The following is a 26570-nucleotide window of genomic DNA, read 5'->3' on the forward strand; positions in this document are numbered from 1 at the left end:
AAAAGCTGATCCTTGATGGCGACCTTCCACTCTCCAACCATATCTCCCAAATAGTATTCACCTCGTTTTACTAACTTCAGCAGCTACGGAAAATCAGATGATATTTCTCAGAGCTGGATTTCGCTCAACTACTATATGCTTTCATCCTCTCCCATATGGACTATTGCAGCATGCTCCTAAATGGGCTCACTACAAAAAATACCCATCGACTACAACAAGTACAAAATGCTGCCATCCGACTCCTAAAGAGTCTTCACACGCATCCGACTCCTAAAGAGTCTTCATAGTCCCAATGCTGCGTGCTGCCCACTGGCTGCCTATTGACAAACAATTTTTATTCAAAGGCTTTGTAATGGCCTACAAACTCCTCCATGATATGGCCACCAAACTACTACTCTACGCCCCAAATTAGAGAATGACACGGGGACAAATTTGTCCCTGTCCCCACGGGAACTCAAATTTCCCTGTCCCGTCCCCACGAGTTTTGTCACTGTCCCATTCCTGTAAGCTCTATCTCAACCACAAAAGCCTTGAACACTTATGATTTTAAAGTGTTTGAGGCTTATGCAGATGAGGATGGAGCTTGCAGGAATGGGGCAGGGACAGGAAAAGAACTCGCAGGGAGAGGATGGGAAAATCCTTAAAATCCTTAAAACCTCAATATTTTTAGAAGCATTTCAATAAAGTTGAAATGTTGAATGCTGGTTTTAAGATGAATTATACTGTAAATATCTATTTAAAATGCAATTATTCACCTTTAACCCAACAAGTTTGTAAAAGTCCTGTTTATCATATTCTGTGCATGTTATTATTGTAATGCCACCTAGATATAGGTGGTTGATAAATTTTTTAAATAAGAATAAAGTGAGTTCCCGCGGGGATGGGGAAACAGAACTACAGAAAGGAAATAAAAACCCACCTCTTCCCTTGACCCTCTATGAGAGTGCACCTACCCAAAATCCCAAACCTTACAAAGAAGAACACCAGCCCTCTGCTGTCACGAATCTCAAACATTAATGCGCTTCACCCACCATACACCTTTATATTGCCCTTTATATAATGCTCTACCCTACCAAGTCTAATCTAATCTAATCTAATCTTTGTGTGTCGCGCACACCTAAACAGGCTCTAGGCGACTTGAAGAAGGAGGGAAGTAGGGTAGGGTGGGAGGAAGGAGCGGAAGGGGGACAGGAAACATAAGTCCTAGACGAATTAAGTAAAGGTCAAGTCACCTCCTGTGGTATAATATATAGCTTCCACTATGCAAGACCCCACTGTACTATCTACCAAGTCCGATCACACCATGTTTTGTCATACAATGCTTGCCACATTTTGTCATACTTGTCATTTTTTCTCTCTTACTCTACTCTATTATACATTGTATCTTTCATACTATATTTACCAAACTACACAATGTCTACCGTGCTACAAATTCACTATATAATATCTGCCATCCCATGACTATCGTGCTAAGTTCTACCATGTTACTTCACAGGTTAGCCACACTTGTATACTACGTCTACCATGCTATGCTTGTATATGTATATAAACACTATGTTTTGCCATACCATGTTTGCCATACTTATAATACTATTTGTCATGCTATGTTTGCCATACAATGCTCATTATGCTATGTATGTCTCACCATACCATGTTTATCATGTTATGTTTTACCATACTTTGTTAACTACCGTATTTCCACATATATAGGCCGCCCCAGTGTATAGGCCACAGAAAATGCCGGGTTTCGTTTTAAACCTGCTAGATAAGCCGTCCCATGTTACTAGCCGCAGATTATCTTGATTAGCTGAACTGGGTTTTTTTTTTTATCATTCCCATACCTTTTAATTCCTCTTAAATACCTCCATGACTTCCGGCTGCCTCCTCCAATCTTGCTGTGCAGGCAGGAGCGATGTTTTCAATCTTAAGCCTAGCCCCGCGCTTCTTCCTGAATGGCTGCCTTCGCGAGAACTGACAGCAGCCATTCAGGAAGCAATGCGGGGCCAGGCTTGAGATCAAAAACATCACTCCTGCTCTCAAGAGAAGAGCAGCGGCGCGGTACAAGGTATTTAAGGGGGATGATTTTTTTTTAAAGTTCAGCTACAGTACACCTCTAATGGGGCAGCTTATCTAACAGCGAGTTTTCATGTCTTTAGATAAGCCGCCCCATTTAAGCAAGCTGCACGCAATACAAAGGCTTGTAAAACCCATGTATAAGCCACAGCTTATATATGAGGAAATACAGTATGTTTTGCCTTGTCCGTCAAACAACATCTTGCTATGCTATGTTTGCCATCACCTTGTATAAATACACTTTAATATGTATGTAAACTTGTAACCCTTTCTGAGCTCTCCTGGGAGGATTGGATATAAAACCAAATCAATAAAAATGTTAACTGCATTTATCACATCCTCCAACAACATTATATAGTTTTAGAGCAAACTAGCTAAAGAAGCTCTGAACTGAAAATGCCATACGTTGGAGGGGCAGGAAGAACAAAACCAGCTAGCATTCGCTACTGCTTTGGCACCACTTAAAACTGGCATGTCAATAAATTTATTTGAAAGCCGTACCGTATTGATCTTATGCGAGCATTGCTGCGCCCTCTAGCGCTCTGGCAGCGACTAAGCACCCTTGACAGATCATGATTGCCCAGAGTCTTAGCAGCCTTGGCTCGGCTCTCAATTGCTCAGCCTGCCGTCGTGCGTCGGGAGGCGCTCAAAGGCCTGTACGCCCCCAGCTAAGCCTCGGCCTCGATTTCTTTTTAACTCTTCACGCACTCCAGAAAGAAACGCAAAGAGACACAAATAAAGCGAGCACACTGACATTTAAAGCCAACTGCAGTGACTACGGTTTTGGGTTTGTTTTTGTTTTTTGCACAGGCTAAACAAGCGTCTTTCTCCCTTTGTTTGGGTGGGGGAGGGCGGGGACACTTCCTATGAGTCGCCTGCAATTTTTTTCGGATCTTGTCGGTCAGCTACGGCATGGAATATTAGAGGAGCGCTGCTCAGCACCGCAGAGAAGGTCATACACTCCAACCCGAGCTGTCAGCATCGACTCTTCCGGAACAACAACAAATTGTCCATCAATAACCTGCTCCCTGCCCCCACGGGGCGCCTATTCCCACATATCTACCCCTCCCCTTTCGTCAGAATAATAACTACCCAGGAATTAATCTGCAACAGGGAGCAGAATCAAGGCATCTCCTTCTGTCCCCCAACTTTCTTGTATCTCCCGAGACGTCTCCGCAAAATCTGAGCTACAGGTCGTTTCTTTTTTTAGGGTGCAATACATACATATGCTCTATCTCTTAAAAAAAAAAAGGGGGGGGGGACGAATTCCTTCTCTTTGCCTTTCTAATCTCAGTGTTTACCACTTTCCCCTGAAGCTGCCTCTGTTTTTTCCCCCACCTGACGACCATCTTAAGGCTTTTCCAAACAATAACCCAAAACAGCGACAGGTTTGGTGGACCCCCCTCGGAAAGAGACACCTACCTGACACAAGCAGCTGCCCTCCATTGTTAGAGAACTCGATGGCGTTGACACAACCGAAGTGGCCGAGCAGATCCTTCCTGTACAGGTTCCTGCTGCCTTGTAGCCTGCGCCGCTGAAACTCTCCCTTCAGAAGGGGGTCCCCATCCAGGCCCCGGCGGCACAAGAAGCCCACCGCCGACCTCATGCCGCAGCCCGCCTTCCTCCTCATGCTGCCCGCACCGGATCGCACGGAACGCTGGCAGCGGCTCTCCCCTCCTCCCCCACTCTCACACGGCCATAGAGTAGGGGGTGGGGGAGCGGTGCTGGGCAGCAACTGGGCCGCGCTTGTAGCTTCCTGATCCAGCCAGCCGGGCCCCTCCTCCGTCAGCAGCTGATTCCCCCCGGCCGCTCGCCTGCTTGCATTCCGGGAGGGGGGATGGGCGCCGGTTCCTCTCTGCTGTTGCTGCTCCTTTTGATCTAATGCGTCGGCTACTGGGCACCTCAGGCGTCTGATCACTGCTGCCGGGGTTCGCAAATGCCAGGCGCGTGCCGATCGCCGGCGGCCCCGCTCCCACTCTGTGGCGTTTGAACCTGCGTAACGTTGGGGTCAGGGAACCCCCCCTCCCCCTCCCGTGCCCCGGGCCGCCGCTGTCACTGCGAGTCGCGCGTTCCAGCAGACAGACGGCGCGAGGTGACGGCTCTGCCAGCTGAGAGAGGTGGGAGGACCCAGCCAGGCAACTTTGAAAGAGCGGCCACCCTCTGCTGCTGTCACACCTCCAGTCCGGAGCCCGCCGCCCTTCGTTCTTCTTGCTGCCAGGGTACTCTTGCTACATGTCACCTGTGGTCTCAAGATGATTGATGTGGGGTTTATTTGGGCCCACCTTTAGATCGAAGATGGCTGGGGAGGAAACGATCTGTGATGGACGGGTTTAAAACGACTTCGTTAGGGCCCTTCTGCGACTACTTAGGCGCAGAGCTGACAAGGCAAGCCAAAAAGTGGGAGTTATCTGATATGGGTTTATGACTCTTTTTATTCACCGTTTAAATGAATGGAAAGAAACGTCCATTTTCTAAGATAAACATTACAATAAAATACTTCCTAGTAATATCTATATATTTGAAGGGTACCTTCAATGGGCTTAGCACTGTACAACATTTATAAAATAACAATCTCCATATTTAACAGTTTACTTTCCAAATTCTAATTAGCTGGATTGCTATATTAGTCCAGGTTTCAGATTAATTTAAATGTGCTATAAACGTTGGGGATCTTTTGCTAGAGCTTAGGGAATGTAATCTGATCACAGGACCTATGTTAATCCTATGGGTCCTGCTGCAGATAAAGTTCCCTGATCTTTAGTAAAAGACCCCCTTTATGATCTGGTTTAGAACTGAGCTACTCACAAATGTATGGGGGTGTGGAAGGGCTGATGGAAGACTTTATTATTATTATTTTCATCATGCTTCTCAGTTGTAGCTCTGAAGTACAGTAGTTATATTCAGGTATTGTGGGTATTTTTCCTTTGTCCAGAGGGCTTAGAATCTTTTTTTCTAGATATCTGTTATATTAAACTAAACTAAACCTTAAGTTTATATACCGCATCCTCTCCACGGAAGTGGAGCTCAGCACGATTTACAAGAACTTAAAATATAAGAAGAGAAAGGAAAAGGTTTACATGAGCTTATATATAGAATGGAAGAGTAAGGGGGAAAATAGAATTACATGTTAGAGAAGAGCTAAGTTTTCAGTTGCTTGCAGAATAGTTGGAGAGAGCCCAGGTTCCGCAACGGGATAGTAAGGTCGTTCCAGAGACCTGTGATTTTGAAGAGAAGAGATTTTCCCAGTTTACCTGCATAGAGAATACCACGTAGAGAGGGGAAGGATAGTTTATATCTTTGGGCGGGTCTGGTGGAGTCAGGACTCGAGGAGTTAAAGGATAGTGGGATTAGGGGAGGAAGGATGCCGTGAATGATCTTAAAAGCCAGGCAGGAGTATTTGAAATGGATTCTGGAAATTACTGGGAGCCAGTGAAGATTGGACAGGAGTGGGGAGACATGGTCAGATTTGCGTTTTGCAAAGATCAACTTGGCTGCAGTATTCTGGATAAGCTGGAGTCTTTGAAGACTTTTTTTTGTTAGGCATAAGTAAATGGCATTGCAGTAGTCAAGTTTGGAGAGGATGATGGATTGGACGAGGATGGCGAAATGTTTTTGGCAAAGTAGGATCTTACTTTCCTCAGCATGTAGAGGCTGAAAAAGCATGATTTTGCCAAGGAGTTGAGGTGGTCGTTGAGGGAGAGAGAAGAATCAATAGTGATGCCAAGGACCTTGCTTGAGAACTCAAGGTGCAGAGCAGCGCCTGTGGGTAGTGCAAAGATGGTGGGCAGGTGTTCTAACTTTGGGCCGAGCCAGAGTAATTTTGTATATTTTGTATATATTTTGTATATTAGTATATTATCTATCAAAATCATTTTTAAAACTAAGCTACTCACTAGTGGTTAGTGCAGTGGCCTGACAGCCTGGGAAACTGGGTTCAATTCCTATTGCAGCTCCTTGTGACTCTGGGAAAGTCACTTAACACTTCATTGTTCTGGGTACAAAATAAGTACCTGTATGTAATATGTAAACTGCTTTAATTGTAATCACAGAAAGCTGGTATATCAAGTCTCATCCCCTTTACAGGAGTGTTGTCAAGTTTCAAGTTTATTTTAAAATTTGTTAGCCCGCTTATTAATTATCTAAGCAGAGCACAGAAATTTAAAATCTGGGTTATACATTTTAGATAACAAAGACAGACGTATTTGACACGTGAAGGAATAGGGGGAGAACTATATCAATGGATTGGACAGAAAGACATATAGGGTTAGTACATTAGGGAAGGGGGGTCCCATCTGTGAGAAGATCTGAATTAAAAGGGTTATAAGTCAAAGATGTATTTGAATATAAAGTCTTTAGACTAGATTTAAAGCGTTCCAATGATGATTCTTCTCATAAGTGAATTGGCATAGAGTTCCATAGTTGAGGAGCAGTTACTGAAAAAAAATCGATGAGCGAGTGGTGTCATATATTATGTGGTGCAGTGAATGAATCAATAGCAATTGTGTATTCAATTGGAGAGATCTTCTAGGGGCTTAAGGAGTTAAGAGTCTGTCTATAAATTCAGGGGTATGGGTTGTTCGGGTTTTAAAGGCTAGGAGTAATATTTTGTATGTTACTCTATGAGAGACTGGAAACCAGTGGGTGTTGATCAAAAGTGTCATGGCCATGTGTTATGAAAGTGTTAGCATGGTTTGGATTGGGCGATAATTTTTGCAAAATGGTAAAGGTGCTATACACGTTACCTGGTGCTAGATTATATGTTAACAACTGTTTGTCATCATGCTTTCCGCTACATAGGGGTACCAGGCAAGGTTGTCCCTTATCGCTATTGCTTTTTGACCTGGCTCTTGAACCACTATTATTGGCAATAAGAGAAGAGCCAAAAATGAAAGGAATCCCTTATGGTTCTGAAATGTATAAACTAAATGCGTATGCTAACGATGTGCTTCTCTATCTCATGGAACCTTCACAGTCTATTCCCATATTGCTAGAGGTTATTGATGATTTTGGTAAATTCTCTGGCTACAAAATAAATTGGTCAAAATCAGAACTAATGCTAGTTAATGTGTTAAGTAATCAAGACCTATTAAAAAAAATTTCCTTTTAAGTGGAAGCCAGATGGCTTCAGATATCTGGGAATACAAGTACGCTACACCTTGGATGAAACAAAGCTAATGAACATAAAATGCAAGATACAGTAAAAGATCTGAGAAGAAAACTCTCGCCTAAATGGTCATACTGGTGGGGACATGTTGAGACTGTGCGAATGACCATAATACCAACAATTCTGTATTATTTCTAATCTAATCTAATATTTGTGAGTCACACAAACCTAAACAGGCTCTAGGTGACTTGAAGAAGGAAAAGATTGGGCAAAGAGGGGAAGTAAGGCAGAAAGGAGGGGAGAAGGAGGAGAAAAACCTAGCCATACTAAGCAAAAGAACAGGTGCGTAAGGCAATCTTGTAAATTAAATTGTCAAAGAGTAGAGTTTTCAGTTTCTTCCGGAATTGTGCGTGGTTGGCTTCTGTTCTTATTGTCTCTGTGAGATCATTCCAGATTTTGACTCCTAGGAAGGTGAACATGGATTGGAAAATTCTTCTGTACTTGACATTTTTTGCTGAGGGGAGGTTCAGTTTAATTCTGTTAAGTAGTCTGCGAAAGGCGGACCATGCATCAGATTGATGAGAGGGGCGGCTGAGTTTCCATAGATTATATGATGCAGGATGTTTTGAATTTTATTTGGGATGAGATGGGTAGCCAGTGAAGTTGTTTGAGGTATGTTGAGATGGAGTCATATTTTTTCAGACCGTAAATGAGTCTTACTGCAGTGTTTTGAATAAGCTGCATTTTGTGGGTAAGGGTGATGTTGATTCTTAAGTAGGCGGAGTTACAATAATCCAGTTGTGACATTATCATCATCTGGACATTGAGGGAAAAATGATGCTGATGGAAGTATGGCTTGATGAGTCTTAATTGTTTCATGGTGAAGTGGGTTTTCTTATTTAAATATGATCCCTAATTTATTTCTCACCAACATTATATAAAGATTTGGCCAAACAGATCAGTAGATGTATCTGGCAAAACAAACAACCAAGGATTTCTTTTACCTTACAGCATACTAGGGAATATGGTGGACTGAATTTACCTCATCTTTACAAATATCATAGTGCTACATACTACATACCTGATCAGTATAATTTACCAAAGTGGTGTATATTAGAGCAAAATTTACTTGGCCTGCTTAGGTTGCAAGATCTAATCAGCGTTGTGCTTCCACAATGTTTGAAATTAAACCCTATTATAAAGTCCACTCAGAGGGCACTTGCTGAAATTGATTCTCAGATGAATACTCCTTTTGGGAAATCAATTCTTTGTCCTCTATGGAGTAATTACATTACTGTTTTCTATCCCACCAATACCTTTCAGTTCTAGGCGGTTTACAAAAAAGAACTTGTCTGGGCATTTCCAGGGAGCTTACAAAGTTGATAGATAGAATGAGCTTACAAGAATTGATGGATAGCATGAGCAATGGAATCTGGGGAAGGGTTTATAAGGTTTTAGTTAGATCATTTGACAAATTTTTTTGACAAATTTTTTTAAGAGATCGCGTGCAGCCCCTTCCCTCCTTCCTAAAGATTGCCGCCGTCGGTCCAGGCATCTCCCTCCCTCCCTCAGGCAATTTTGAATTTTTTTTCTACAAGCAGCCGGTGCCGTGTGTGGCTGCCGGAAAGTCCTCCTCTGACACAACTTCCAGTTTCGTCAGAGGAGGACTGTCCAGCAGCCACATGCAGCTCCGGCTGCTTGTAGAAAAAAAATCAAAATCACCTGAAGGTAAGGGGAAGGATTTATTTATTGGAAAGAGTTTGCTGATGCACAACCTATTTGAGTAGTTATTTTGGGAATTTCAGCTCCTCTCCAGATTATTTGAGTTTTCTTCGGGTTGTTCCTCTTGCACCATCTTGTAATGTTTGTTAAGCTGTGGGGTATGGGGATGTTTGGAGGGAAGGGATAGGGGGTGGAAGGAGAAGGGGGGTTTGGGGTTGTGTGTTTGTTTTTTGCCATGTACTAAAGAATTATGGTACATCAATTGTATTGTATTTGACCCTCTGCTATCTTGTCTGTGATATTGTGTTTGGGTGTTTGATTGGCTTTTATATTATAATTTGCCGCTTTTTAAATAAAATATATTTTTTAAAAAATGAAGGGAAGGGGAAGGGCGGGAGGGAGATGCTTGGACTGCGTGAAGGGGGGTGGAGAGAGGGAGGGGCTGGAGAGGAACAGACACTGAAGGGAAATGGGGAAGAGAGAGGGGAAAAGACGAAAATGGGGAAGAGAGAGTGGGTAGAAGATGCTGAAGGGAAATGAAGAAGATGTTGAAGGAAAAAGGTAGAAAAAAAGTATACTGTATTTCTTTTCTTTTTTTGCTTTAGGATAAAGTAGTATATTAGTTGTGTTGATAAACATTTATAAACAAAGCTCTGCCATCTCTTTCTCTAGTTCAGCAGCCAGAACTTTGATTTATAAAATGACAATTGTACAGAATATTGTTTCTTTTTATACTTTAATAAAATAAGTTCAGTATAAAACTATTTGAGGCTTGTGTGGATGGGATCAGATGGTTTGCGGGGATGGTGACAGGGACAAATTTTTTCCCCATGTCATTCTGTAAGATACACCGATAGACAGTGGGCTGGCAGGGGAGGAGGATCCACTGTAACATATACTAAAAGTACAATGGAAGATATAGGAAGAAAACCAGGAGAAAACAGAACCCTGGAATCCCAGTGAGGACAGCGTGTCGAGAAGGTGGTGATCAACAGTGTCAAAGGCAGCAGACCGATCAAGAAGGATGAGGATAGAGTAGAGGCCATTGGATTTGGCCAGGAATAGGTCATTATAGACTTTAGCAAGGGCAGTTTCTGTAGAATGGAGCGAGTGAAACCCGATTGAAGTGGGTCAAGAATATTAGGAGAAGAAAGGTAGTCCAGGCAGTGAACTGTACATTCAAGTAGTTTGGTTAAGAAGGGGAGGAGAGAGATGGGGCGGTAATTGGAGGGGGATGCGGGGTCTAGTGAGGGTTTTATGAGGAGGGGTTTGAAGACATCAGGAACTGTAGCAGTGGAGAGCGAAAGGCTGAGAATAAGATAGACTGGAGGGATGACAGTGGGAGTGATGGCTTCAAGTAGGCAGGTAGGAATTGGATCAAAGGAACAATTGGTGGGTTTGGAGGATGAGAGAAGGTGAGCAAGTTTCCTCTTCTGTGACTTCAGAAAAGGAGGAAAGGGTGGTAGGGGTTGTTGAAGGGAGGTTGGCAGAGTGGACAGCCGGAAGGAGTGATGGGGGAGGTGACATGGTTGTTGTATTCTTTGGCAAATGAGAGGGTAGATTGGAAGGACATCAGCATGAATTTGAAATGAATGAAGTTGGCATGTGTGCGGGATTTAAGCCAAAGACATTCAGCAACTCGAGCACAGGTAACCGGATTTTGGGGCTCAACCAAGGTTGGGGTTTGGCACATCTTAAAAATAGTGAAATGGGAGGGGCAAGGGTATCAATAGAAGATGAGAGAATGGAGTTATAGGAGAGGACAGCTTCATTGATAGACTTGTGTGACATAGTAGTAGAAAGGAAAGATGAGACTGGTAGAGAGCGTGTCAGGGTTCCTAAATGTATGGGTAGTGGTTGGTCGGGTTGGGGGGGGAGGAAGAGGATGATGAGTTGTGAAGGTTAACAGCTGATGGTCAGAGATGGGAAGATTCAAGGTGCAGAATTCAGTGATAGAGCAGTTGGAGAACAGGACAAGGACAAGGTGGCCTTTCTGGTGAGTATAGGCGGTGGAACACAGCTGGAGATTGTATGAGAATATTAGAGCCATATAGGCGTCAGAGAGGTCATTGGCATGGATGTTGAAGTCGCCAAGGATAAGGGAGGGAGATGAGGGTTCAAGAAATAAGAAGAGCCAGGAGTCAAAGTCAGTGAGGAAGGAGGAGAAGGATTTATTAGGGGCTTGGTAAATGACTGCTACTCTGAGAAACAGAGGAGCGAATAGACGGATGGAGTGAATTGCAAAGGAATGAGAACATGGAAGTTGAGGCAGAAAATGGGGTTGATATTTACAAAATGATGATAGTAAGAGTCCAATACCGCCTCCATTACCATCTGGGCGAGGCATGTGTGAGAAAAGGTACCCTCCATGACACAGGGCAGCAGCTAAAGCAGAGTCTTCAGGGCACATCCAGGTTTGTTAGTGCTAGCAAGTGGAGGTTTCTAGTGATAAAGAGGTCATGGATGAAGGTAAGTTGGTTGGAGACAGAGTGGGCATTTCACAGGGTGCATGAGAAGGGAGGAGAGGAACAGAAATAAGATTGGTTAGATTGCTGTGCGATTCCCATGAGTAGGCTGAGGGATGATTGGGAGGACTGGGGTTAGGATTGATGTCCCCAGCAGAGAGCAAGAGAAGGAATAGGCAAATACAAGTAAGTGTGGGAGAGGTCATGGTTGAGATGCATATAGGTAGAGTGAGGATATCTGAATGAAAGAGAAAGTGTAGTAGCTGTAGGGTTGAAAAAAATGGTGGGGAAGAAGAGGGAGGGTGAGGTGGTGAAGTTGAAAAGTGAATGGTGTGGTGGTGGGCAGATTAAGTGGCTTGGGATGGGGGAGGGGATGTGGAAGGTCAGTAGAAGCAAGAATAGGTAAACGGGTCATTGGGGAAGAGAGAGCGTGAGTAGTACTTGCATCCTAATTGGACAGTGAGAATTGTCCTGGATATGATGGTGCAAGACAGATGAGTAGGATCTGAAAACAAAAATGATATATCTACCTTGAGGGAAAAACGTCTTACAATTCTTGAGATCTAGTCTAGCTAATGCCATTAGAGATCAAAATAATAGTGATTGATATTAATTCAAATGAAAAGTCTGCCTGAGCAACCAGGTTTCCAAACCTATCTTAAATTTTTGTTAAGAAACTTGCTGTAGCTGCAGGCGAACATTTAAAGAGGTGGGCGGGGCGGAGAGGCAGTCCGCCCCCCCCCCCCCCCTTTGCTCTCCATGAATTAACACTTACCGCTTTGGTAGCAATTGACAAACATGGCACACTGTGCAACAAGACCTAAAAGTCCAGCCTCCAAAATTAAGCGCAGTGAGGAGGCTCATACTGACACATGCGTGCAGATCAGATACAGCTGACGCAATTGGTTCCGTGTATGTCAGTATCATTCTAGGTAGAGAGTAAATGTAGCTACGCGGAATTATTGAACAGAGGATGAAGCGGTACTTTTATACGTCTTAGATAAACCTGGATGAGTAGGTGGTCACCGAGAGCCTCTTACCCTCCTACAGGAACCCATATTCCCATAAACCTAGTTCTCCTGCATCTCCCTACAGCCCCCGTAGCTTTTAGAAACAGGAAGTTGCGTCGGAGATGGGCGGGACGCTTCGGAGGCAGAGAAGTTGTGTTATAGGGGACGGGGTACCGGGGGAAGAAAAGCTCAGGGATTCGAGGTGGGTAACCTCTGGTATGAGTTTGATGGCGTGGGTGGTTTTTGAGGTACCAGGTTGCGGCCAGAAACAAGGGGGGAGGGAGACCAGTCACCGAATGTCTGTGAGGAGGGCTGCTCGGCAACCGAGTGATTTGGTATCTTTGCAGTACTACAGCTATATTCTTCTTTGATAGTTGACTGGTGTATGCAGCGCTGCTTGCTACATTTATTGTACTTAACCAAAGATTGTATTTTTGATTTATTATATATGTCTCTAGCACTGTGGTGACTCGTATTCAGGCTGGTGTTTTATTATACGTTTCTGCAATATGAAGGGTGTGAGCGTGCAGGTTATTGTAAACCCAATCTTTAGCTACCATAAATAGCTGAGGGAAGATATGTGAAAGGTTCATAAAATCAGGAGTGGAGCGGAAGGGGCTCTTTTTCTAAAAGTACAAGGGCTAGTGGTCATGCAATGAAGTCACTAAGTTTTAAAACAAAGGGCAATATATATAGACACACACACCTGCAGTTAAGCTCTAGATTCATTGCTAGAGAACTGGTAATAGGCAGTAGTGCTGCCTAATTCAGAGAAAAATTATTCAATTTGATTTAGCCTATTGAAATGATTTTTCGATTTTGATTCCAATCAGGTGATTTTTTTTTTTTCCAAAAGTCCTGGTTGGTTTATTTTGCAGCCTCTTCACCCATCCCACCCCTTTTGCCTTCTTCAATGTGCAAAGTGATGCACATTGGGGAAAAACAACCCAAATCACAGTTACTGGATGCTAGAGTCCACCTTGGGGGTTAGCACCCAAGAAAAGGATCTGGGTATCTTTGTAGACAATATGATGAAACTTTCTATCCAATGTGTGTCAGTGGCCAAAAAAAGCAACCAGGATGCTAGAAATTATTAAAAAAAGGGATGGTTAACAAGACTAAGAATGTTATAAACTCTTGTATTGCTCCATGGTGTGACATCATCTGGAGTATTGCATTCAATTCTGGTCTCCTTATCTCAAGAAAGATATAGCGGCGCTAGAAAAGGTTAAAAGAAGAGCGACCAAAATGATAAAGGGGATGGACCTCCTCTCGTATGAAGAAAGGCTAAAAAGGTTAGGGCTCTTCAGCTTAGAAAAGAGATGGCTGAGGGGAGATAAGATTGAAATCTACAAAGATCTTGAGTGGAATAGAACAGGTACAAGTGCATTGATTTTTCACTCTGTCAAAAATTACAATGACTAGGGGGACACATGATGAAGTTGCAGGGTAATAATTTTAAAACCAATAGGAGGAAATTTTTTTCACTCAGAATAGTTAAGCTCTGGAATGTTTGCCAGAGGTTGTTGTAAGAGTAGATAGCGCAGTTGGTTTTAAGACGGGTTTGGGCAATTTCCTGGAGGAAAAGTCCATAGTTTGTTATAGAGAAAGACACGGGGCAAGCCACTGCTTGCCCTGGATTAGTAGCATGGACTATTGCTACTCCTTGGGTTTTGCCCAGGTACAAGGGATCTGGATTGACTGCTGTGAGAACAGGCTACTGGACTTGATGAACCATTGTTCTAATCTAGTAAGGCTATTCTTATGTTCTTAACCCCATGCCAGCACTGTGGTGTAAACAAAATAAACAAAAAAGACTTTTCCTCTCTGTTAGATCCTAGCTTATTCTCTCTGTCTAACACCAGCTTTGGCAGGATACACATTTCAAATCTGACATATTGTAATCATAAGAACATAAGAATAGCCTTACTGGATCAGAACAATGGTCCATCTAGTCCAGTATCCCATCTTCATGGAGGCCAATCCAAGTCACAAGTACCTGACAAAAACCCAAATAGTAGCAGCATTCCAAATAAAATTATTTTTCTACCTTTTGTTGTCTGGTCATTTTATTTTTCAAATCATGTTGATGCCAGGCTCTGGTTTCTATTTGTCTTCTGTTAACTCGCTCATCAGGGTCTTCTGCCCGTTTGACGTTTCTTCTTTCTCCATGCTGACCATCCATTTTCTATCTCTGTACCTTCCCTTCCACTGCCATATCCAACATTTGTTTCTTTCCCACTGTCTACCATCTCTCTCTCTCCTTGCCTTGTGCCTAGGGTCAAATCTCTCTATTCCCGTCCATGCAGAATCTCTCTCTTCCTCCCCTCCATTATCAACATTTCTTTCTCTCCCGGCCCTCCACCCTATGTCCATCATTTCTCCCTCTCTCTTCTCCATGCATATCTCCCTCCCCTCCACCATATGCAGGATTTCTCCCTCTCGCCCCTTTCTACCTCTTTGTTGTATCTCTCCCGTTCATCTCATCTCCTCCACTCCATGTCCAACAATTCTTCCTCTCTTCTCCCCCCCCCATGTGTAGCAACTTTCCATCCCTCTCTCCTATTCCCTTGTGCAGCAACTCCTGAACCGACCCCCTCCACTGAGAGATCTGACATACAGGCCTTCCAAAGCAGCAGTGGCGGTAACCGGTGGAAAAGGCAGTTCTCAGGACAGGCTGCTTCTGGCCTGCCCTGCCAGGGATTTCCTCTACTGTGTCATCAGTGATGCGGCAGAGGGAAGGCCCCAGAGGGGCAGGCCAAGAGCAGCCTGTTCCGAGCACTGCCTCTTCCTGCCAGGCACTGCTGCTGCTTTAGGAGACCCGGAGGTGTCAGGACTCGCTGAATCAGTGAGATTGATTTTCTTTTCTTTTTTTTTTTCCTGAAAGCAAATCAATGCAAATCGGGCAGCATTCATAGGCAGATGTTAGTGTAACAGGGTTTAAAAAGGTTTGGACAAGTTCATAAAAGAAAAGTCCACAAACCATTATTAAGGGGGACTTAGGAAAATCCACTGCATATTCCTTGGATAAGCAGCACTAAATCTATTTTAGCCTTTTGGCGTCACCAGCTACTTATGACTTAGATTGGTCACTGAGAGAGACAGGATACTGGCTTCCTGGACCATGGGATGATTTTCCAAGGGACGCTGAGCAGAGAAAGCATCTGAATTCTCAGATTACTACTACTATTTATCACTTATATAGCACTGAAAGGTGTTTGCAGCACTGTACATTTTGACATTTATTAGACGGTCCCTGCTAAGAAGAGCTTACAATCTAACTTGGACAGACAGACATGACATTATAGGTTTTGGGATGCAGAACCCAAGGTGAGAGGAGTTAGGAGTTGAAAGCAGTCTTGAAGAGGTGGGTTTTTAACTTGGCCTTGAACACTGTCAGAGATGGAACCCACCGTAGGAATTCGGGCAGCTTGTTCCAAGCATACGGCAGTGGAGCTCATGGGGGAGGGGGACATAGAGGAAGATAAGAGAGAGAGAGTGAGGGGCAGCTGAGTGAATGCATTTGTAGGTACAATGAAGTAACTTTAGGAGAGGGGTAACATGAGTATAGCAGTTCTCACGGAATATGAGTCATGCAGCCAAATTCTGGATGAACTGGAGAGGAGCGAGATGGCTGAGCGAAAGACCTGAGAGTAATGACTTGTAGTGGTCTAAGTGTGAATTGATGAGGGTGTGGATAAGGATTTTGGTAGTGTGCCTCAGAGAGGAAGGGTCAGCTTTTGGTAATATAGAAGAAAAAGCGGCAGGTTTTAGCGATGTTGTATCTGGGCGGTGAAGGAGAGAGAGGAGTCAAAGACTCAGAGATTGCGAACAGACAAAACAGAGAAATATAGAACATAGAAACATGATGGCAGATAAAGGCCAAATGGCCCATCTAGTCTGCCGGTGGCAAGTCAAATATGAACCACTTATTCACTCACTACACAGCTAGTTTGGGGATAGATTCAAGTACATGCTTTACCACATGCTGTCACTTGTGCATTAAGAGCTAGATTCACTAAGCTCACCGATCATGTCCCGACCAGTTTGCGAGCCTTCTCCGACCCTGACCCGATTCACTAACCTTCTGCCTGATCCAATCCGCATATACAAATGAGGTAAAATGAAGTAGGAAGGCAGCGATTCACTAAACAGAAGAAGGAACACCGACTGGGCTGGCTGATCCAAAAAGAAGCGACTGCTGAGGACCAGTCGCTCACATCCTTGCTGACTGTCCTGCTCTCTGCCGCTCTGAAATCCCAGCCTTGCCGCCCTGAAATCCCAGTATCAAAACAAAAATAAAACCAACAAAATAAAACATTTTAAACACATCTCCCTTGTGCAAAAAGCACAAGAAGGCAAGCCCTGCTGACTCTCCTGCTCTCTGCCGTCCTGTCCCTGCCGACTCGCCTACTGTCTACCGCCCTTCCCTGCAGTGCAAGCCCATGGGTTAAAAGCGTGTTCTGTTTCTGGCTGTAGCATGTTCTCTTACATATAAGCGAGTTCTGGTCCATTAAAGCCCCCCCCCCTTGTTTAGATCTCGCTTGAGCAGAGAGCTAGCGCATGCATGGAATGCATCTACAGGCAAAGAAGATGGTCTGCGCATGCGTCAGGATTGCTCTATAGCAATCCGTGTGGTCACTGGGACGTGCCTCCGATCGCATTAATTTGCATGAAGACTTGTGGTGAATAGGTAGCCTGGGAAGACTCGGCCACGGATCACCCAACAAAGGTGAGCTTAGTGAATTCAGGCCTTAGTGTTGTTGCACTTATCACCTCCTTTATATAGTGATTAAATAATGCTTCATATGTAATAGCAATTAGATTATGAGATTGCAAGTTAATAACTTTCCACCAGAAAAGAATTGCAAGGCAATTGGATCAAATCTTATTGCTTCTGTTTAAATTGTCAGCTTCAAAAAGTGTTACAACACTGCCTTGTGCTTTAACAACCCAAGAGAACAGAGTGCATACATTTTATTTGGAGGAGGTCTCGTAATGTTGACATAGCTGTACAGCAGGCCTTGATTAGGGAATGGGGAAGAGGGGAAAGAATTGGAAATTAAGCAGTTAGGTCAGATGTAACATAGTAAATGATGGCAGATCATTTACTGAACAGTCCATCCAGTTTGCCCATAAGTTATATCCATTAAAAATACATGAATGTAATTTTTTGTTTTTATAGATAGGTGTCCTAAGTAAGCCAACATTGTGCTTAGATGTCTTAAGCTGGGGCTTCTGAATTCTAGGACTTTAGAGCCACAGAGAGATTTTGTTTTCAAGTTTATGTAGATTAACCTGGTTCTTATTAAGTCTGTAAACGTATCCAATGGCTATTCATTGCGGATATAATAAATGCATGCAAAATTAAATGACAACCTCTGTTTTGATCATTAATTCTCTAATTTATCCATAAGTTGTGGGCATTTTCTCCATATATTTTTAAGAGCTTCTGGCAACTTTTTTTTTTTTTTAACACAATTCAGAATAAACTGTAACAAGATATTAAATAATCTAATCATATATTTTCTGATTTTTATAGGTAACAAGAAAACATGCAACATTATTTTCACTGAGAAGAATGTCCAAACATACAACCCTAACGTTGGCTGCTGCCACTATGGTGGGCACTGCAGTGGGATGTCTTGTTCTGTGGAATGTGTTCAAACGTCGGAAAGGATGGTTGAGCCTTTTCGGGAAGAAAAGATCAGTTATAAAAGGACTAGGTGGTGAGAACAGGAAAGTGGCAGAAGGTAGTGAGGCACTTCTTTTTTATGCTCCTCCGGCCATTTCCTTTGTGGAAAAGATATTTGAATCAGAAGTGGTGCTGGTTTCTCAACCAGAGGAATGGGAGAGAGTTAGGCCTCTGCTGGAGAAGGAGCTGCAGGAATACCCTGTTGTTGGAATGGACTGTGAGTGGGTAGGTATGACTAAGGAATGCAACGTTGAATTCAAAGTATAGCTTTTGTATTGGTGCCTTTAATAGTTCTGCCACAAGCTCTGTTTGGTTTAGATGAGTTTTTACTGAAGTATAAGGGGGATATGAGAAACTGAGAAAAAGCACTAACATGCTGGTCCTCTTAAGGATTTGTTAACTATGTGCCAACCAGCACTGAATGGGAAAGTTGATGATGAATATTCCATGCTGTTCTGTTTTCTAACTTGGACTGACTTTAGTTGTTATAAATTTGCAAGCCTACCATATAAAGATTTTGCATCATTCCAAGATACTCAATGCTGCTTTATATTTTTATTCTAGGTATCGGTAGAAGGAAAAGCAAAGCCTGTGTCCCTCCTGCAGCTGGCTTCCTATAGTGGGCTTTGTGTCTTGGTTCGTTTACCCACAGTGGTTAACAATGCACAGACTGTCCCAAAGACTTTATTAGACATGTTAGTGGATGACAACATTTTGAAAGTTGGAGTTGGATGCTGGGAAGATGCCTGCAAGTTGCTACAGGATTATGGCCTGACTGTGAAAGGGAATGTGGATCTTCGATATCTGGCTAAGAGACACAGGTGTGTGAGCATAGCAAACCAAAAGAATAGCAATACTAAGTCAGACTAATGGTCTGTATAGCCCAGTATCCTCTTTCCAACAGTGGCCAATCCAGGTCACAAGTACCTAGTAGAAACCTAGATAGTAGCAACATTCCATGCATGGAATCCCAGGGCAAGCAGTGACTTCCCTCATACCTTTCAAAAGCAGACTATAAACCTAGAAATGTTTGGTGATTGGCTTAGGCACAGACAGGAAGGGAGACAAAACCCTACCCCTACCTCCCCCTCCCAGCCTCCCAGTTCCTGTCCCCCTTTGGAAAACAAATGGTGTCTAGTACCACCACCCCCCAACATGGCCAATCTCGCTCCTGTACTGACCCACAGAAAAATTTTCTGGAAGTCTAATGGGCTCCCTCCCCCCCTTCACTTAAAAATAAAATCCCTGGTTATCTTAATGGGACTGGGGAGATCTAGACAATGGAATGTGGGGTAGGTAGGTTGGATGGTCCCACTACTTGAAATTTTTTTAATTTTTATTTTGAAGAAGGGATGAGGGTATCAAAGTAAGTCTGTTTTAATATCAAGGGAATGGGGAGTCACATTAGGAGGGGGCCATTAAACTACTAGGCTGCTTTCTGCAATGCCACTCCCCTTCCTGGGAGCTATCTGGGGAGGGTGTTTACGTTAGAGTGAGATGAGTGGGTTCCTAGTAGCACCCCTTATCTTAACCAATCCTTCTACACTGCCCAGACCTGGTGAAAAGTTTCCCATGTACAATATGCATCATAAACTTTTTTTTTTTTTTTGCATTGCCAGGGAATACTTAATGACTGCGTTAATATACTGTACATATCAGAGTTGTTGGAATGGGGGCCATGGCCTCACCAAAAATTGCCCGTCCTGTAGGTCAAGGGGTTACGCAGGCTGCTCTCCATTCGCCGCAACTTAAAGAAGGGAAGGGTCAGGTGCATGCAGCGAATGCACACCGCCGGCCCATAAGCCTCCCGATGTCAGAATTGGCGTCGGGGGAAAGATTGTGGGCTGGCGCCGCTGCACACGCCTGGCCCTTCCCTTCTTGGATTTGCTGCAGCGGCGGGTGGCTTGCTGACCGTAGGGAGGGAGAAGAATCGGCGGAGAGTAGGCCAGGCTTTGGCAAGGGAGGGAGGGAGGCTGGCTTCGGTGGCGGACTGGGGGGAAGGAAGAATCAGCGGCGGGTAGGCCAGGCTTCAGGGAGGCAGGCTGGCTGGCTTCGGGGAAGGGGGGTGGGACAAAGGCTGGAAGGCAGTGAGGGGGACATAGGAAGGAGGGAGGGAGGAAGGAGAGAGAGAGAGAGGCAGAGAAAAGGGATGGGGTTGTAAGCAGAAGAAAGACAGAGAGGCCTGGACCAAATGGGAAAGACAGGAGGCGGATGCTGGAATTATGGGAGATGCTGACAGAGGGGGCGAGACCCTGAGGAAGAACAGAGACATGGAAGATCATAACAGAGGGGGGGTTATATGCAGAAGAAAGAGAGAGAGAGAGGCCTGGACCAAAGGGCAAAGACAGGAGGCAGATGCTGGACTATGGGAAGTGAAGACAGAAGAGACAGAGGGGGGGAGAGACCTTGAGGAAGAACAGAGAGATGCAAGTTCATAACAGGAGGGGGAGGGAGGGAGACATGTTGCCAATAGGACAGCGGGGTAGGGGTTGTAAGCAGAAGAAAGAGAGAGAAGCCTGTACCAAAGGGGAAAGACAGGAGGTGAGACCCTGGGAAAGAACAGAGAGATGGAAGATAATAACAGAGGAGGGAGAGAGAGGGAGACCTGGAACAAAGGTTCTGGTAGGTACAAAGAGAACTGATACTGGATCTGGGGGAGGGTAAGCAGAGGGAAAAGAGATAGAGACCTGGAACCAAAGGGGATAGGGCTGGATTGTGAAAGAAATGTTGGATAAGAAAGAAAGACAGATTGGATGCAAAGTCAGAAGGAAATGCAACCAGAGACTCATGTAATCACCAGACAACAAAGGTAGGAAAAAGAACAAAGAACCAGCATGGCTCACTGTAGAGGTGAAGAAAGCAATCAGAGACAAGAAAACTTTGTTTAAGGAATGGAAAAGGTCAAAAACGGACGAAAGCTGGAATAAGCACAAACAACATCAACGCAAGTGCCACAAGGTGGTGAAAGAGGCCAAAAGAGACTGCGAGGGAAAAATAGTCAAGGAGGCGAAAAACATCAAGCCATTCTTTCGATATATTAAGGGGAAACGACCCGCAAAGGAAATGGTGGGACCGTTGGATGACCGTGGAATAAAGGGAGTGCTAAAGGAAGACAAACAAATCGCCGACAAACTGAACACATTTTTTGCGTCTGTATTTACCAAAGAGGATATACATAGTATACCGGAACCCATCAGGCTATATGCTGGAAATGAAGAAGGGAAACTGGCAGGGTTGATGGTCAGTCTAGATGAGGTATGCAGGCAGGCTATCGAGTGATAAATCCCCGGGACCGGATGACATCCATCCGAGGGTCATCAAGGAACTGAAAGGGACTATAGCTGAACTGCTTCAACTAATAGCCAATCTGTTGATCAAATCGGGAAAGATTCTGGAAGACTGGAAGGTGGTGAATGTTATGCTGATCTTCAAGAAATGTTCGAGGGGGGATCCGGATAACTACAGACCGGTGAGTCTGACCTCGGTACCAGGAAAGATGGTAGAGGCGCTGATAAAGGACCACATCATTGATCACCTTGATGGACCTGGGCTGATGAGGACTAGTCAGCACAGTTTCAGCAGAGGGAGATTGTGTTTGATGAACTTGCTGCACTTGTTTGAGGGAGTAAACAGGCAGATAGACAAGGGCGACCCGGTTGACATTGTATGTCTGGATTTTCATACAAAGTTCCACATGAATGACTACTTCGGAGATTTGCAAGCCATGGAATCGATTAAAAACTGGCTGGAGCATAGGAAACAGAGAGTGGGGGGGAAAAGGATAATATTTGGACTGGAAGAGCGTCACCAGGGGGTGCCACAGGGCTCGGTGCTTGGACCCGTGCTCTTCAACATCTTTATAAACGATCTGGACATTGGTACAACGAGTGAGGTGATTAAATTTGTGGATGATACGAAGTTATTCAGAGTAGTGCGGAAGCGAGGGGACTGCAAAGAACTGCAACGTGACATAACAAAGCTCAAGAAATGGGCATAGTTGGCAAATGAGGTTCAATATGGATAAGTGTAAAGTGATGCATGTCGGTAACAAAAATCTCATGCACGAATACAGGATGTCTGGGGCGGTACTCGGAGAGACCTCCCAGGAAAGAGACTTGGGAGTTCTGATTGATAAGTTGATGAAGTCATCCGCACAATGTGCGGTGGCAGTGAAAAGGGTGAACAGAATGCTAGGAATGATAAAGAACGGGATCAAGAACAGATCAGAGAAGGTTATCATGCCACTGTACTGAGCCATGGAGTACTGCGACCAACACTGGTTGCCATACTTGAAGAAGGACACAGTACTACTCGAAAGGGTCCAGAGAAGAGCTACTAAAATGGTTAAGGGGCTGGAAGAGTTGTCGTATAGTAAGAGATTGGAGAAACTGGGCCTCTTCTCCCTTGAAAAGAGGAGACTGAGAGGGGACATGATCGAAACATTCAAGATACTGAAGGGAATAGACTTAGTAGATAAAGACATTGTTCACCCTCTCCAAGGTAGGGAGAATAAAAGGACACTCTCTAAAGCTGAAAGGGAATAGATTCAGTACAAATGTACACAAAGTTCTTCTTCACCCAGAGAGTGGTAGACAACTGGAATGCTCTTCCGGAGTCTGTTATAGGGGAAAACACCCTCCAGGGATTCAAGACAAAGTTGGACAAGTTCCTGCTAAATTGGAACATACGCAGGTGAGGCTGTACTCATTTAGAGCACTGGTCTTTGACCTGAGGGCTGCCGCGTGAGTGGGCTGCTGGGCAGGATTGACCGCTGGTCTGACCCAGCAGCGGCAATTCTTATGTTCTTAAATGATTTTATTTTCAATTTAGTGATCAAAATGTGTCAGTTTTGAGAATTTATATCTGCTGTTTATATTTTGCACTATATTTGTCTATTTTTCTATAGTTACTGAAGTGATATTGCATATTTTAAAGTCATCTACCTTGACCTCTTTGAAAACCCCCCAAATATAAATTATAATTAACATTTTCTTTGCATGTGCTTTGTGGGTTTTTTTAATTTTGTGATTACCATTATGTATTAATAGGATTATATTGTGTGTATATGAAAAATGGATGGAAGAAATTGCATTACAATTAGTATTATAATTGTGGTGTGGAGTCAGGGACGGAGTTTGGGTGGAGCTTTTGCTCCCCTCCAAACAAAAAAGCGTGTCATTGCCTATGCATATTAATGTGATCTATGGTATGTTTGTTTATTAAACTGGGTTGATTCTACTGCAGTCCCTTGTTACACTGGGCAAAGCACTTAATCCTCCATGACCCCAGATATATAATATGTAAACCACTTTGTAACCCCAGAAAAAAAGTCCAGTACACAGACGAAACCGCATGAGACAATTGCGCGCAGACAAACCCGCCCAGACAATTGCACGCAGGGGTGTGGGGGGGGGGAATCCCCTATTACAGAGGAAACAGCCTTTTTCCCTCTTTTTTAGGGAAAAATGACTGTTTCCTCTGTAATGGGGGGATCCCCCCACCCACTCCCAATGGGAGAGGCAACATTTCTAAATAAAGTGTGGGGGGAGGCTCCCCATACCCTTTCGGAGCACTTTAATATAGTGTTGAAATCTAGCACGCTGATGTCCTGCACGCAATTGTCTGGGCGGGTTTGTCCACGTGCGATTGTCTCGCATGCTTTTGACTGGATACGATCAAGTCCTATTCCCTTTCCTTATAATTAAAAGTTGATATATAGCTTAAAAAAAAAAAATCAAAATGGTTTGCAGTGTCAAAATAACAGAAAACTCATAAAAGAACATGACTTCACAGCAAGAAACTAATTTAAAAAATAAAAAGACAAACTATACACACACACGACTTCAATAGGGATCTAAATCTAGAATAGGATTGTACTGAATGAAGACTGATGGGCAAAGAATTCCCAGAGGGCGAATGCAGTGGAGGAAAAGGCTGACTGGGTCATAGACTGTAACCTCAAGCTATGAAGAGAGAACAACGAGTTGGTGAGCAGACACAGAGTGTAGAAATGGAAGGAATTGTAGGGAACAATGAAAGAGAAAAGATAAGATGGAGAATTGGTTTTGAGAACCTTATAGTCAAAGTAAGTATTTTATGTTGAATGCAAAATGAAATGAGGAACCATTGGTGGCCTTTAAGAAGAGGTAATATAGTCAAACACGTGCATGTGTGAGAACCTGGATAGCCATATTTTGTATTGATTGTAGATGCTTTAGTGAAGTGGGCAGAAGCTTTGATTAAATTAAATTGCAATAATTCAATTTGATGGCAATTCAAGCATATAAGAGTATAGCACATGATTTATCATCCAAATATGGGTGAAGGGAGCAGTAAGTTGGAGAGACTGGAAACAGGACCTGGCAGTTATAGTAATATGAAAATTGAAAGAGATGAAACAATAGTAGCACCAAGATACTTAAGAGAGTCATCTAACATGAGGGAAGAATCCAGAAGGGAAGAAACAGCATCAAGGGAAGACGAGTGACCAGTAATCCAAATACTGAGTTATTTATGATTCAAGTTTGAGTCCAACCACTCAGCAACTGAATCAAGACAGGCCTTGAAGATTGCAGAAATCAGGATTATATGGATCCTGTTCTGAAACTAACAGGATGTAATCAGCATAGATATGTATCTTAATTGAGACCCTTTGGATAAAGGTGATTAGTGGGTTGAGGAAAATGTTGAATAGAAGTGGAACAGAACAGAGCTTTGAGGGACACTACAAGTGAGATGAAAAGATTCTGAGGTGAGGTGGAAGAAGGAAGGGAGACTAGGCAAGTTAAGAAAGAGGTGAACTACCTTAGAAGCAATTCTAGAAAGAAGCAAAGAATGACTGACTAAGCTGCTGTGAGATCAAGGAAAATTAGATTGACAATATTCCCCTTTTCAAAAGTCATAAGTGCATCAGTAAGAAGAGAAGTAAGGATATTTTGTGTTAATTGCAAGAAGACAACACACTCCAGTATCTTTCCTCTAAAAGGGAGGTTGGTAATTGTCTATAATTGGTGAGATCAGAAGGCTCACTAGATTGTTTTTTTCAGAAACAGCCTAATAATTGCAGTTTTCCAGGGGAGAGGTGATGATCACCCTGATCTTGAAGCCTGGTAACCCATTTGATACTCTGGACTCATATAGACCAATTGTCTTGATAAATGTAGATCTTAAGTTAGCCCATATTTTGGGAGATCACTTTAGGTATATTTCTGATCTGCTTGGAGAGAACCAGGTAGGATTTGTTAAAGGCAGACAAGCTGTCCCTAATGTTTGAAAAGTCTTATTCATTTTAGCACATTGTCAGCATTCCCATACCCCAGCTCTGCTGGCAAGTTTAGACACTGCCAAGGCATTTGATAATGTTTTTATTTCACACTTTGGCTTACATCAGACTGCAGGGGTGGTACATTGAGGCTATCTGATTTGTATATTCAAATCCTAGGGCATTGTTACTAATCAATGGTATTCACACTGACTCATTCTCTATAGAAAAAGGTACCCGACAGGGATGTCCACTTTCCGCATTATTGTTTATACTCATTTTAGAACCTTTGTTGTGCACCTTATATCAGTTTGAAGAAGGGGACTCTGGCTGGCTATGGGTGAATTGAAAACATTAGCTTTTGCAGATGATTTATTAATCTTAACCCAACTGGAACTCTTTGAAGCAAGCCCTGGAACTTATAGATGAATATGGATATTTTTCTGAGTTGAAGCTTAATCTTACAAAATCTATAGCATTACCTTGTTTACCGGAAGTACAGACACAGTGGTCGGGTGACTTTCTCCTACAAGTCCTGAAGTCCTTCAGATACCTAGGGGTGCATATACCATCTCACCTGTCTCAATTATTCGCACTCAATGAATTTCCTTTGCTTTCTTTTACTTGTTCTCAATTGAGGCTGTGGCAGTCATATCAACTGTCATTAATGGGACAAATAAATTTATATAATACATGTGTTAATATTACCATGCTGGTTGTATATCTTTCAAGTGCTACTTTTATACTTACAGAGGTCAGATGAATGAAAGATTATTCAACTGATCCAACTATATTTATGGAATGGAAAGAGGGCCAGACTTTCTGATACTATTGCTGTAAAAACCTTTGTACAAGAGAGGTTTGGGATTGTGAAATTTACTACTAGAGAATGACACAGTGGCGTAACCCGCCGAAACAGGGAGAGAAAAATAGTGGTCGCTGTGGGAAAGGCCATTCACAGCCCCGTGAAGGGAACAAATAAGGGAACATGTGCGGTCACTGATCATGCGGTCACCGATCGTGCGGTCCAGCAGCCCCCTCCCACCCTATCGCCGCAGTCCAGCCATATCCCTCCCTCCCTCCCCCTCTCTTTGCTCTAAAGATCTGGAGCACGCTGTCATTTCTCATAGCACAAAGTGAAACTGGGCAGAGAATGCAGGAGGGAGGGGGCACGTGTTCCCTCACAGTAGGAAGGAGGGAATGAAAGGGAAGAGATGCTGGGCCAAGGGGATGAAGTAAG

The 26570-nt window shown here is 43.6% G+C and overlaps 2 protein-coding genes across 8 annotated transcripts in view; one reads left to right on the forward strand and one right to left on the reverse strand.

Moving 5' to 3' along the window:
- Window positions 1-12413, reverse strand: part of DCAF5 (DDB1 and CUL4 associated factor 5) — a 191327-nt gene extending 178914 nt beyond the window's left edge. The window contains exon 1 of one of the 3 annotated variants that reach the window (XM_033951097.1): window positions 12140-12413. In XM_033951097.1, coding sequence (XP_033806988.1) covers window positions 12140-12164 — 25 coding nt within the window. In that variant the 5' untranslated portion in view covers window positions 12165-12413. Of the gene's footprint in view, window positions 1-2574; window positions 3048-3495; window positions 4082-12139 lie in introns of those variants that run through there. The other 2 variants (XM_033951096.1, XM_033951098.1) reach the window with 2 other exon arrangements.
- The window catches only part of EXD2 (exonuclease 3'-5' domain containing 2), a 65764-nt gene continuing 42363 nt past the window's right edge, over window positions 3170-26570 (forward strand). Inside the window, exons 1-3 of one of the 5 annotated variants that reach the window (XM_033951103.1) lie at window positions 3170-3266; window positions 17917-18294; window positions 18634-18890. In XM_033951103.1, the coding sequence (XP_033806994.1) occupies window positions 17956-18294; window positions 18634-18890 (596 nt within the window). In that variant the 5' untranslated portion in view covers window positions 3170-3266; window positions 17917-17955. Of the gene's footprint in view, window positions 3267-4201; window positions 4293-4336; window positions 4459-12448; window positions 12577-12655; window positions 12710-17916; window positions 18295-18633; window positions 18891-26570 lie in introns of those variants that run through there. The other 4 variants (XM_033951104.1, XM_033951102.1, XM_033951101.1 and 1 more) reach the window with 4 other exon arrangements.

This window comes from Geotrypetes seraphini, chromosome 7 (genome assembly GCF_902459505.1).
Source record: "Geotrypetes seraphini chromosome 7, aGeoSer1.1, whole genome shotgun sequence".
Classification (NCBI taxonomy): domain Eukaryota; kingdom Metazoa; phylum Chordata; class Amphibia; order Gymnophiona; family Dermophiidae; genus Geotrypetes; species Geotrypetes seraphini.